The sequence below is a fragment of the Oncorhynchus gorbuscha genome, linkage group LG03 (genome assembly GCF_021184085.1).
Source record: "Oncorhynchus gorbuscha isolate QuinsamMale2020 ecotype Even-year linkage group LG03, OgorEven_v1.0, whole genome shotgun sequence".
In the NCBI taxonomy this organism is placed as follows: domain Eukaryota; kingdom Metazoa; phylum Chordata; class Actinopteri; order Salmoniformes; family Salmonidae; genus Oncorhynchus; species Oncorhynchus gorbuscha.
Genome location: NC_060175.1, coordinates 30,460,842 through 30,474,300, shown reverse-complemented (window position 1 = coordinate 30,474,300; position 13,459 = coordinate 30,460,842). Strand labels below are relative to the sequence as shown.

The 13,459-nt window shown below is 46.7% G+C and overlaps 1 protein-coding gene across 1 annotated transcript; it reads left to right on the top strand.

The window, feature by feature from the left end:
* Positions 1–2,644: 2,644 nt before the first annotated feature.
* Positions 2,645–11,750, top strand: LOC124016818 (microspherule protein 1-like). Its single transcript, XM_046332212.1, has 9 exons — positions 2,645–2,698; positions 3,500–3,638; positions 3,884–3,959; positions 4,066–4,094; positions 4,276–4,368; positions 10,554–10,597; positions 10,939–11,026; positions 11,398–11,522; positions 11,664–11,750. The coding sequence occupies exons 1-9, from the start codon at positions 2,645–2,647 to the stop codon at positions 11,748–11,750; spliced, it is 735 nt and encodes a 244-aa protein (XP_046188168.1).
* The last annotated feature ends 1,709 nt before the right edge of the window (positions 11,751–13,459 follow it).

The window sequence follows — 13,459 nt, the reverse complement described above, 5'->3', positions numbered from 1 at the left end:
CTGGGGTTTGAGGAGAAGAGGCCCCTCTGTATGGGGCTAACCTGTCCAGGTGCAATGTCACTTTTCTCCCCCCGGGAGGAAGCTGCACCCGGTAAACAACGCTGCAGAGTCCCACCCCGTGACTGTCCAACTTGGGGCATCTGCCTTTTTTTCTTAGGGGGCTGTAGACCCAGACCAGCTCCCCAGCCACAAAGTGCCTTCCCCGGGTGTGCACGTCGTAGTTCCTTTTCTGCCTCACACCTGCATTCACCAGCTGCTCTCTGGCGAACGTGTGGGCTGTCTCCAGGCGGTTCTGGAGTCTCCGGGCATACTCCAGCCCCAGGGGAACATGAGGGCTATCCAGGGGCCGACCAAACACCATCTCTGCAGGGGTGTGGATCTCTTTCTGAGTCTGAATGTGCTGTCAGGCTCAGCATGCTCGCTGGGGCGGCAGCCTAGCCTAGTGGTTAGAGTGTTGGACTAGTAACCGGAAGGTTGCGAGTTCAAACCCCCGAGTTGACAAGGTACAAATCTGTCGTTCTGCCCCTGAACGGGCAGTTAACCCACTGTTCCCAGGCCGTCATTGAAAATAAGAATATGTTCTTAACTGACTTGCCTGGTTAAATAAAGGTAAAATAAATAAATAAATATTGCTGGTCCGAATGTCAGTTGTGAAGCTAATAGCAGTGATGCCCATTGCAAGTAGCTCATGGATGTGTTTCAACAATACTGTGTAACTCCGGTAGGGCAACATCTGAAAAATAGCACCTACTTGGTAGCGTGTACCGGGGCTCAAGGTGCTTGACCAGTCGGCGAAAGCCAACATCACCCACGACAAAGAACGGTTGATTGTCAAGGGCAAAGAATTCCATTATCTTTGCGTTAATGGATTTTGCCTTGGAGTTGTCTCGCTGAAATGTACTTACTCTTTCAAATGACTGCTCGACTTGAACTAATTTACAGTGGGGCAAAAAAGTATTTAGTCATTCACCAATTGTGCAAGTTCTCCCACTTAAAAGGATGAGAGAGGCCTGTAATTTTCATCATGGGTACACTTCAACTATGACAGACAAAATGAGAAAAAAGTCCAGAAAATCACATTGTATGATTTTTAATGAATTTATTTGCAAATTATGGTGGGAAATAAGTATTTGGTCACCTACAAACAAGTAAGATTTCTGGCTCTCACAGACCTGTAACTTCTTCTTTAAGAGGCTCCTCTGTCCTCCACTCGTTACCTGTATTAATGGCACCTCTTTGAACTTGTTATCAGTATAAAAGACACCTGTCCACAACCTCAAACAGTCACACTCCAAACTCCACTATGGCCAAGACCAAAGAGCTGTCAAAGGACACCAGAAACAAAATTGTAGACCTGCACCAGGCTGGGAAGACTGAATCTGCAATAGGTAAACAGCTTGGTTTGAAGAAATCAACTGTGGGAGCAATTATTAGGAAATGGAAGACATACAAGACCACTGATAATCTCCCTTGATCTGGGGCTCCACGCAAGATCTCACCCCGTGGGGTGAAAATGATCACAAGAACAGTGAGCAAAAATCCCAGAACCACACGGGGGGACCTAGTGAATGACCTGCAGAGAGCTGGGACCAAAGTAACAAAGCCTACCATCAGTAAACCACTACGCCGCCAGGGACTCAAATCCTGCAGTGCCAGACGTGTCCCCCTGCTTAAGCCAGTACATGTCCAGGCCCGTCTGAAGTTTGCTAGAGAGCAATTGGATGATCCAGAAGAAGATTGGGAGAACGTCATATGGTCAGATGAAACCAAAATATAACTTTTTGGTAAAAAGTCAACTCGTCATGTTTGGAGGACAAATAATGCTGAGTTGCATCCAAAAAAACACCATACCTACTGTGAAGCATGGTGGTGGAAACATCATGCTTTGTGGCTGTTTTTCTGCAAAGGGACCAGGACGACTGATCCGTGTAAAGGAAAGAATGGATGGGGCCATGTATCTTGAGATTGAGTGAAAACCTCCTTCCATCAGCAAAGGCATTGAAGATGAAACGTGGCTGGGTCTTTCAGTATGACAATGATCCCAAACACACCTCCCGGGCAACGGAAGGAGTGGCTTCGTAAGAAGCATTTCAAGGTCCTGGAGTGGCCTAGCCAGTCTCCAGATCTCAACCCCATAGAAAATCTTTGGAGGGAGTTGAAAGTCTGTGTTGCCCAGCAACAGCCCCAAAACATCACTGCTCTAGAGGAGATCTGCATGGAGGAATGGGCCAAAATACCAGCAACAGTGTGTGAAAACCTTGTGAAGACTTACAGAAAACGTTTGACCTTTGTCATTGCCAACAAAGGGTATATAACAAAGTATTGAGATAAACTTTTGTTATTGACCAAATATTTATTTTCCACCATAATTTGCAAATAAATTCATTAAAAATCCTACAATGTGATTTTCTGGATTTTTTCCCCCCTCATTTTGTCTGTCATGGTTTAAGTGTACCTATGATGAAAATTACTGGCCTCTCTCATCTTTTTAAGTGGGAGAACTTGCACAATTGGTGGCCGACTAAATACTTTTTTGACCCACTGTTGTTGTTGGTAGTGTGCTCTTAGTATGTTTATATTTTTGTTCTGTGTAGCGCTGTATTTTTCATGGCGTCATTACGTCATCTATCTACATTATATAGCTATGCACGTCAGCTTCGACATCGGTTTTGCACATCAGCGTCGGGCTGACGCCGATGTTGGCATTTTTAGCAAATATCGGCCAATTCCGATATGCTCACCAACATATTGTGCATCCGTAATAATTATACTCTTCGCAAAAAAATGTTTATTTAATTTGCAATATGTAGAATCTATGAGAATAGAGGTTCAGAACTTTTGTGAAGCAGCACAGTTGAGAGGTAGATGGGAGGGGTTGAGTGGAGCTGAAGGATGGGATTAAAAACAAACAAGAGTCCGTAAAATGTATATAGTATGTATAAGCTGGAAGTAGAAGCCTAAGTGTTGCTGTCCATTAGTTTACTCCACTTAGGGGAGAGATGGAAGGGTTAGGGGAAAGTAATAAAGTCATTTTGCTTTGTCATTATGGGTTATTGTGTGTATGTTCTGTTTTATTTAATCCATTTTAGAATAAGGCTGTAACATAACAAAATGTGGAAAAGTTCAAGGGGTCTGAATACTTTCCCGAATATGCAATATTAAAGCTGATCTGTATGAAAATACACTTTAATAAAAAATTACTTTCTATACAAAATGCTGGAGTATAGAGCCACATGTAACAGTTCAGCTTCATTGTCCAAATACATATGGTGTGGACTTCATATACACGTGCATATAGTCATTTATATGCACTTGTGTGTGTGTATATGGTTCGGTCATTAACTAAGTTTAATGAGGCTGGAAAAATCAGTGGTGAAATATGTATTTCGCTGCATATGTTTAAGTGTGTGTGATTGATAGCACTGTATTTGTGTCCGTTTGAAGAAGTGAGTGTGCATTTATTTAAATACGTGTTTTTTTTTCTTCTTCTGATGAGCAGAGCAGTCAGCCCAAGCTGGAGGTGTTCCAGGAGATGCTGAGTAAGCACCCCAGTGTGTTCTATCCCTCCCGCACTCCCAAGAGCTTGTTGGTGCACTGGCAGCTACTCGAACAGTACTATCTGCTGGAGGACCAGAGTGGTGAGAGAAACTCAACTGGGATTATCTGTTCATTACACAGTTTACATCCAAAATGGCACCCTATTCCCTTGTAGTTGGTCAAAAGTAGTGGTGCCATTTGGGACACTGTTAGCCCATCACTTGACATCCATGGAGTGTAGTTACTATATATATATTTTTTAAAGTTAACTATACACAAATGTTTGACTGTTAAACTAAAACTAAGTGAGTTGAGCCTTATTGTATGGTTTGATTCTCTTTTGCAGTTCAACCTCTCCCTAAAGGAAACCAAGTTCTCAACTTCTCTGATGCTGAGCAGCTGGTGGATGATGCTAAGCTAAAGTAAGAGAAACGTTCTGACCACAATTAATTAAAGTTTCCCTGAGGTTAAAATCAGAGCTCCTCTCTTGTCGGTCATTTTAATCAGTGTCTCTGTCTCGTTACCCAGGGAGCGCAGGGATGAGGTGCTGGAGCATGGTGGGTTACTCAACCATAGAAACATGTATATAAATTACACATTACTAACACATAAAAAGGAGTCTAAGAAGGTGCTTCATTGACCAAATTCAGAGCAACTGAATGCATGTTAATGGTTTATTGGAGTAGAAATGATTTGCGTCATCTCTCCTGCCCTTCCTCATTTTCTCCTCACTCTCAGAGCTGATGATCTCTGACCGCCATCAGAAGAAGGAGATAAGACAGCTGGAACAGGAGCTACCACGCTGGCAGGTCCTGGTGGACAGCATCACAGGTGAGCAATACAGTGCATTCGGAAAGTATTCAGACCCCTTAACTTTTTCCACATTTTGTTACGTTACAGCCTTATTGTAAAATGGATTACATTTTTGGCTATGACGCTACAAGCTTGGCACAGCTGTATTCAAGTGCTGTCAGGTTGGATGGGGAGTTGCTGCCCAGCTATTTTCAGGTATCCATAGAGATGTTAGATCGGGTTCATTCTGGGCTCTGGATGGGCCACTCAAGCACATTCAGAGACTTGTCCCGAAGCCACTCCTCCAGACAGACAGTGTCTAACACGCTAAAGCTCAGTGGGGGAACTGACCGTACCACAGGCGCTGTGTGTAAGGTGCCCTGAAACTAAAGTACCCCTCTGTTGTCTTGTTGCACCCCAAAACAGCTAATTCTGTTCAGTGGAGATGGACAAAATAAAATAGGCATTCATCTGTGTGTAGCTAATGTTGAGCGCTTAAAGAACATTGTGGCCATTTGGGTTAAAGAGTTTACACGTAACAATGCTTCAGTCATTATTTTCAGAGATAGCTAAACAGCCCCACCCTGTCATGCAGGTGAAAGAGGACCCAAAAGCGACTTGGCGAAAACAGAGTCTTTAATCCAGTAAAGTGAATACAAACAAAAAAACACAACTTTCACTCGAAATGACGAGGACAAACTGGAGACTCGATCTTGAACAGCAGGTGAACAGCAGGTTGCCTCGGGAAGGCACTCGAACCAGACAGACTCAGACACCTGCTCACCACGCAGCATCTGAGGAAAACACGACACGACAGGGCGATACACAATCACAGCACGGTGAATTCTAAACAAGGAACCGACAGGACAGGAACGGAACACAAAGGAAGAAATAGGGACTCTAATCAGGGGAAAGGATCGGGAACAGGTGTGGGAAGACTAAATGATTGATTAGGGGAATAGGAACAGCTGGGAGCAGGAACGGAACGATAGAGAGAAGAGAGAGCGAGAGAGTGAGAGAGGGGGGGGGAGAGAGAGGGATAGAAAGAGGGAAAGAACCTAATAAGACCAGCAGAGGGAAACGAATAGAATGGGGAGCACAGGGACAAGACATGATAATAAATGACAAACATGACAGTACCCCCCCACTCACCGAGCGCCTCCTGGCGCACTCGAGGAGGAATCCTGGCGGCAACGGAGGAAATCATCAATGAGTGAACGGTCCAGCACGTCCCGAGACGGAACCCAACTCCTCTCCTCAGGACCGTAACCCTCCCAATCCACTAAGTATTGGTGACCCCGTCCCCGAGAACGCATGTCCATGATCTTATGTACCTTGTAAATAGGTGCGCTCTCGACAAGGACGGGAGGGGGGGGAGGGAAGACGAACGGGGTGCGAAGAAAGGGCTTAACACAGGAGACATGGAAGACAGGATGGACGCGACGAAGATGTCGCGGAAGAAGCAGTCGCACAGCGACAGGATTGACGACCTGGGAAACACGGAACGGACCAATGAACCGCGGAGTCAACTTACGAGAAGCTGTCGTAAGAGGAAGGTTGCGAGTGGAAAGCCACACTCTCTGGCCGCAACAATACCTTGGACTCTTAATCCTGCGTTTATTGGCGGCTCTCACAGTCTGTGCCCTGTAACGGCAAAGTGCAGACCTCACCCTCCTCCAGGTGCGCTCACAACGTTGGACAAACGCTTGAGCGGAGGGAACGCTGGACTCGGCAAGCTGGGATGAGAACAGAGGAGGCTGGTAACCCAGACTACTCTGAAACGGAGATAACCCGGTAGCAGACGAAGGAAGCGAATTGTGAGCGTATTCTGCCCAGGGGAGCTGTTCTGCCCAAGACGCAGGGTTTCTGAAAGAAAGGCTGCGTAGTATGCGACCAATCGTCTGATTGGCCCTCTCTGCTTGTCCGTTAGACTGGGGATGAAACCCGGAAGAGAGACTGACGGACGCACCAATCAAACGACAGAACTCCCTCCAAAACTGTGACGTGAATTGCGGGCCTCTGTCTGAAACGGCGTCTAACGGGAGGCCATGAATTCTGAATACATTCTCGATAATGATTTGTGCCGTCTCCTTAGCGGAAGGAAGTTTAGCGAGGGGAATGAAATGTGCCGCCTTAGAGAACCTATCGACAACCGTAAGAATCACAGTCTTCCCCGCAGACAAAGGCAGACCGGTAATGAAGTCTAGGGCGATGTGAGACCATGGTCGAGAAGGAATGGGGAGCGGTCTGAGACGACCGGCAGGAGGAGAGTTACCCGACTTAGTCTGCGCGCAGTCCGAACAAGCAGCCACGAAACGGCGCGTGTCACGCTCCTGAGTCGGCCACCAAAAGCGCTGGCGAATAGACGCAAGAGTGCCTCGAACACCGGGATGACCAGCTAACTTGGCAGAGTGAGCCCACTGAAGAACAGCCAGACGAGTGGAAACAGGAACGAAAAGGAGGTTACTAGGACAAGCGCGCGGCGACGCAGTGTGCGTGAGTGCTTGCTTAACCTGTCTCTCAATTCCCCAGACTGTTAACCCGACAACACGCCCATAAGGAAGAATCCCCTCGGGATCAGTAGAAGCCACAGAAGAACTAAACAGACGGGATAAGGCATCAGGCTTGGTGTTCTTGCTACCCGGACGGTAAGAAATCACAAACTCGAAACGAGCGAAAAACAACGCCCAACGAGCTTGACGGGCATTAAGTCGTTTGGCAGAACGGATGTACTCAAGGTTCTTATGGTCTGTCCAAACGACAAAAGGAACGGTCGCCCCCTCCAACCACTGTCGCCATTCGCCTAGGGCTAAGCGGATGGCGAGCAGTTCACGGTTACCCACATCATAGTTGCGCTCAGATGGCGACAGGCGATGAGAAAAATAAGCGCAAGGATGAACCTTATCGTCAGACTGGAAGCGCTGGGATAGAATGGCTCCCACGCCTACCTCTGAAGCGTCAACCTCGACAATGAATTGTCTAGTGACGTCAGGAGTAACGAGGATAGGAGCGGACGTAAAACGTTCTTTTAGAAGATCAAAAGCTCCCTGGGCGGAACCGGACCACTTAAAACACGTCTTGACAGAAGTAAGAGCTGTGAGAGGGGCAGCAACTTGACCGAAATTACGAATGAAACGCCGATAGAAATTAGCGAAACCTAAAAAGCGCTGCAACTCGACACGTGACCTTGGAACGGGCCAATCACTGACAGCTTGGACCTTAGCGGAATCCATCTGAATGCCTTCAGCGGAAATAACGGAACCGAGAAAAGTAACGGAGGAGACATGAAAAGAGCACTTCTCAGCCTTTACGTAGAGACAATTCTCTAAAAGGCGCTGTAGAACACGTCGAACGTGCTGAACATGAATCTCGAGTGACGGAGAAAAAATCAGGATATCGTCAAGATAGACAAAAACAAAGATGTTCAGCATGTCTCTCAGAACATCATTAACTAATGCCTGAAAAACAGCTGGCGCATTGGCGAGACCGAACGGCAGAACCCGGTACTCAAAATGCCCTAACGGAGTGTTAAACGCCGTTTTCCACTCGTCCCCCTCTCTGATGCGCACGAGATGGTAAGCGTTACGAAGGTCCAACTTAGTAAAGCACCTGGCTCCCTGCAGAATCTCGAAGGCTGATGACATAAGGGGAAGCGGATAACGATTCTTAACCGTTATGTCATTCAGCCCTCGATAATCCACGCAGGGGCGCAGAGTACCGTCCTTCTTCTTAACAAAAAAGAACCCCGCCCCGGCCGGAGAGGAAGAAGGCACTATGGTACCGGCGTCAAGAGACACAGACAAATAATCCTCGAGAGCCTTACGTTCGGGAGCCGACAGAGAGTATAGTCTACCCCGAGGAGGAGTGGTCCCCGGAAGGAGATCAATACTACAATCATACGACCGGTGAGGAGGAAGGGAGTTGGCTCGGGACCGACTGAAGACCGTGCGCAGATCATGATATTCCTCCGGCACTCCTGTCAAATCGCCAGGTTCCTCCTGAGAAGTAGGGACAGAAGAAATGGGAGGGATGGCAGACATTAAACACTTCACATGACAAGAAACGTTCCAGGATAGGATAGAATTACTAGACCAATTAATAGAAGGATTATGACATACTAGCCAGGGATGACCCAAAACAACAGGTGTAAACGGTGAACGGAAAATCAAAAAAGAAATAGTCTCACTGTGGTTACCAGATACTGTGAGGGTTAAAGGTAGTGTCTCAAATCTGATACTGGGAAGATGACTACCATCTAAGGCGAACATGGGCGTAGGCTTCTCTAACTCTCTGAAAGGAATGTCATGTTTCCGAACCCATGCTTCGTCCATGAAACAACCCTCAGCCCCAGAGTCTATCAAGGCACTACATGTAGCACCCGAACCGGTCCAGCGTAGATGGACCGACAAAGTAGTACAGGATTTTGATGGAGAGACTTGAGTAGTTGCGCTCACCTGTAGCCCTCCGCTTACAGATGAGCTCTGGCTTTTACTGGACATGAATTAACAAAATGTCCAGCAACTCCGCAATAGAGGCACAGGCGGTTGGTGATCCTCCGTTCCCTCTCCTTAGTCGAGATGCGAATCCCTCCCAGCTGCATGGGCTCAGTCTCTGAGCCAGAGGAGGGAGATGGTTGCGATGCGGAGCAGGGAAACACCGTTGATGCGAGCTCTCTTCCACGAGCCCGGTGACGAAGATCTACCCGTCGTTCTATGCGGATGGCGAGAGCAATCAAAGAGTCCACATCTGAAGGAACCTCCCGGGAGAGAATCTCATCCTTAACCACTGCGTGGAGTCCCTCCAGAAAACGAGCGAGCAGCGCCGGCTCGTTCCACTCACTAGAGGCAGCAAGAGTGCGAAACTCAATAGAATAATCCGTTATGGACCGTTCACCTTGGCATAAGGAAGCCAGGGCCCTAGAAGCCTCCCTACCAAAAACTGAACGGTCAAAAACCCGAATCATCTCCTCTTTAAAGTTCTGGAACTTGTTAGAGCAATCAGCCCTTGCCTCCCAGATAGCTGTGCCCCATTCTCGAGCCCGGCCAGTAAGGAGTGAAATGACGTAAGCAACCCGAGCTCTCTCTCTAGAGTATGTGTTGGGTTGGAGAGAGAACACAATCTCACACTGCGTGAGAAAGGAGCGGCACTCAGTGGGCTGCCCGGAGTAGCAAGGTGGGTTATTAACCCTAGGTTCTGGAGGCTCGGCAGGCCAGGAAGTAACAGGTGGCACGAGACGTAGACTCTGGAACTGTCCAGAGAGGTCGGAAACCTGAGCGGCCAGGTTCTCCACGGCATGGCGAGCAGCAGACAATTCCTGCTCGTGTCTGCCGAGCATGGCTCCTTGGATCTCGACGGCAGTGTAACGAGCGTCTGAAGTCGCTGGGTCCATTCCTTGGTCGGTTCCTTCTGTCATGCAGGTGAAAGAGGACCCAAAAGCGACTTGGCGAAAACAGAGTCTTTAATCCAGTAAAGTGAATACAAACAAAAAAACACAACTTTCACTCGAAATGACGAGGACAAACTGGAGACTCGATCTTGAACAGCAGGTGAACAGCAGGTTGCCTCGGGAAGGCACTCGAACCAGACAGACTCAGACACCTGCTCACCACGCAGCATCTGAGGAAAACACGACACGACAGGGCGATACACAATCACAGCACGGTGAATTCTAAACAAGGAACCGACAGGACAGGAACGGAACACAAAGGAAGAAATAGGGACTCTAATCAGGGGAAAGGATCGGGAACAGGTGTGGGAAGACTAAATGATTGATTAGGGGAATAGGAACAGCTGGGAGCAGGAACGGAACGATAGAGAGAAGAGAGAGCGAGAGAGTGAGAGAGGGAGGGGGAGAGAGAGGGATAGAAAGAGGGAAAGAACCTAATAAGACCAGCAGAGGGAAACGAATAGAATGGGGAGCACAGGGACAAGACATGATAATAAATGACAAACATGACACACCCATTGCAAGTCAAAATGTGATTAGTTCATTTCACTGTTATTCCAAAATTCGGCTCTAATACAGTTGTATGGCTGAGGCCTTCTTCTGAAGGCCTAGTCAATGGCTGACTGAGCTAGCTAGGTTTTTCAACCCAGAGACCACAAAAGAAAATCCTGATTGGATATTTTTTTCTCTTCAGCATTAATCTTTCTCTTTCCAACACAAACACAACATTTTTATTTAATTGGAGACCCATTTTGACAGTGACCTGTTGGCTCTGTAGGCGAACTGCAGGGGGTCAAGGAGGGCATCTGTGATGGTTTTGAGGTGGGATAGAATAAGGATCTCGAATAGGATAGGGGGATTTATAGCCTAGTATCAGTCTAATTGAGGTGTAGACAATAGAACTTGTTAACACGGCTGCATTAACTTCTAACATGGCTGCATGGGATTTGTCAGATTATAAAGTCGGGTGGTTTCGTTGCGTCCAATAGCTTTTCGGACACTGCCAACGCAAGGAGCCGCTTGTGGATTAGATGACTGTGGAGCAGGTTAATTATACGGAAATGTATGCTTACAAAATATGAAAATATATGCACACATGACTAACTTCCTTTGGTCTGCTAAATGTCCTGTATTTTATGAAGCTGATCTGACTGTTCCTCTAGATCACCCTGGGCAGAGCCACCAAGGACAAGCAGATCGATGTAGATCTGACTCTGGAAGGACCTGCCTGGAAGATCTCCAGGAAACAAGGTGACTCACTACATCACATGCAGCACCATGACATAGGTCCTCATTTAACACTGGTTGTGACTGAAATGGCACCCTACGGGGTGGCGCTATAGGCCATGGTCAAAATTGGTGCACTATGTAAAGAATAAGATGCCATTTCAGACACACCCCCTATCTGCATTATCTGGGTCTGAAGCTGAACAACCAGTATTATCTGGACTCTACAGGGCAGTGCTTGTCTTGTCCTCACGTCACCTTAGTGAAATTATACCCTGTTAAAATGTGACTGTTTTCTGCTAAATGTCTATCATGGGGTAATATTATCAGGACTTTACCTAGTTTGTCATTGTGTGTTTATAACTGGTTTATAATTATATGTCCATAATGTACAGGGATCATTAAACTAAAGAACGGAGACTTCTTCATAGCCAACGAAGGCCGCAGGCCCATCTACATAGACAGCAGACCAGTCTTGTCTGGCTACAAGTGGAAACTCAACAATAACTCTGTGGTGGAGGTGTGTGGATGGTTCTGGACAACTTAAATGGCAGGGAATATGATTGAGAAATGTGTTAAAAGTGGCAAAGGGTATATTTCATAAACATCAACAGCCACCTCTTTATAATACATGAACCTCACAAGTAATTTATCTCTCCAGATGGCCGGTCTTCGTTTTGTATTCCTGATCAACCAGCAGCTGATCTCACTCATCAAGGCAGAAGCAGCTAAGATGAACCAGCAGTGAGAGAGAGAGAGAGAGAGAGAGAGAGAGAGAGAGAGAGAGAGAGAGAGAGAGAGAGAGAGAGAGAGAGAGAGAGAGAGAGAGAGAGAGAGAGAGAGAGAGAGAGAGAGAGAGAGAGAGAGAGAGAGAGAGAGAGAGAGAGAGAGAGAGAGAGAGAGAGAGAGAGAGAGAGAGAGAGAGAGAGAGAGAGAGAGAGAGAGAGAGAGAGAGAGAGAGAGAGAGAGAGAGAGAGAGAGAGAGAGAGAGAGAGAGAGAGAGAGAGAGAGAGAGAGAGAGAGAGAGAGAGAGAGAGAGAGAGAGAGAGAGAGAGAGAGAGAGAGAGAGAGAGAGAGAGAGAGAGAGAGAGAGAGAGAGAGAGAGAGAGAGAGAGAGAGAGAGAGAGAGAGAGAGAGAGAGAGAGAGAGAGAGAGAGAGAGAGAGAGAGAGAGAGAGAGAGAGAGAGAGCTGTGCTGCCTCAGTGGAGCAGCACAAGCCTTTGTCTACTACCCAGCCAGCTCCTACATACAGATCAATGAGGTACACATGAAGGAGCACAGACTTGAATGAAAGGAACCCAGAACCCCTTTGGTTATGGTTATACAGTGGAGTAAGAGCAGGACACCCACACACTGAGAATGGTTGTGATATTTGGTAACCTTTCCACTGCTGGGTATTTTAAGGTGAATCTTATCTCAAAGACTCTCAATTATACTTTCAAAACTACAGGACCATAACACCAGTTTAGTCTTGTTTAAATTGGCATTCATATCATGAGGTTCCACAGTGCATATAAGACAATCAAGTGGTTTTAATTCTGTTTTTCCCCCATACAGATTGGTTTAGGTTGAGCTGGTACATGCGAAAATGCATTTAGGACTAGGATAGGGAATCACTTGAAAAGGGATATTGTGCATGTATGTACAGTTGAAGTCAGAAGTTTACATACACTTTAGCCAAATACATTTAATCCTAGGAAAAATTCCCTGTCTTAGGTCAGTTAGGATCACCACTTTATTTTAAGAATGTGAAATGTCAGAATAATAGAGGCAATTATTTATTTATTTCATCACATTCCCAGTGGGTCAGAAGTTTACATGCACTCAATTGGTATTTGGTAGCATTGCCTTTAAATTGTTTAACTTGGGTCAAGTGTTTCGGGTAGCCTTCCACAAGCTTCCCAAAATAAGTTGGGTGAATTTTGGCCCATTCCTCCTGCCAGAGCTTGTGTAACTGAGTCAGGCTTGTAGGCCTCCTTGCTCGCACACGCTTTTTCAGTTCTGCCCACAAATGTTTCTATTGGATTGAGGTCAGGGCTTTGTGATGGCCACTCCAATACCTTGACTTTGTTGTCCTTAAGCCATTTTGCCACAACTTTGGAAGTATGCTTGGGGTCATTGTCCATTTGGAAGACCCATTTGCGACCAAGCTTTAACTTCCTGCCTGACTGATGTCTTGAGATGTTGCTTCAATATATCCACATAATTTCCTTTCCTCATGATGCTATCTATTTTGTGAAGTGCACAAGTCCCTCCTGCAGCAAAGCACCCCCACAACATGATGCTGCCACCCCCGTGCTTCACGGTTGGGATGGTGTTCTTCGGCTTGCAAGCCTCCCCCTTTTTCCTCCCAACATAACAATGGTCAATATGGCCAAACAGTTCTATTTTTGTTTCATCAGGCCAGAGGACATTTCTCCAAAAAGTACGATCTTTGTCCCCATGTGCAGTTGCAAA

Coding starts and splice junctions, on each gene's coding strand:
- LOC124016818 (XM_046332212.1), top strand. CDS start 2,645: ATGCACGTCAGCTTCGACATCGGTTTTGCACATCAGCGTCGGGCTGAC. Junction 4,095..4,275: donor GGATGAGGTGCTGGAGCATG/GTGGGTTACTCA, acceptor CCTCACTCTCAG/AGCTGATGATCTCTGACCGC. Junction 11,523..11,663: donor ACAATAACTCTGTGGTGGAG/GTGTGTGGATGG, acceptor TTATCTCTCCAG/ATGGCCGGTCTTCGTTTTGT.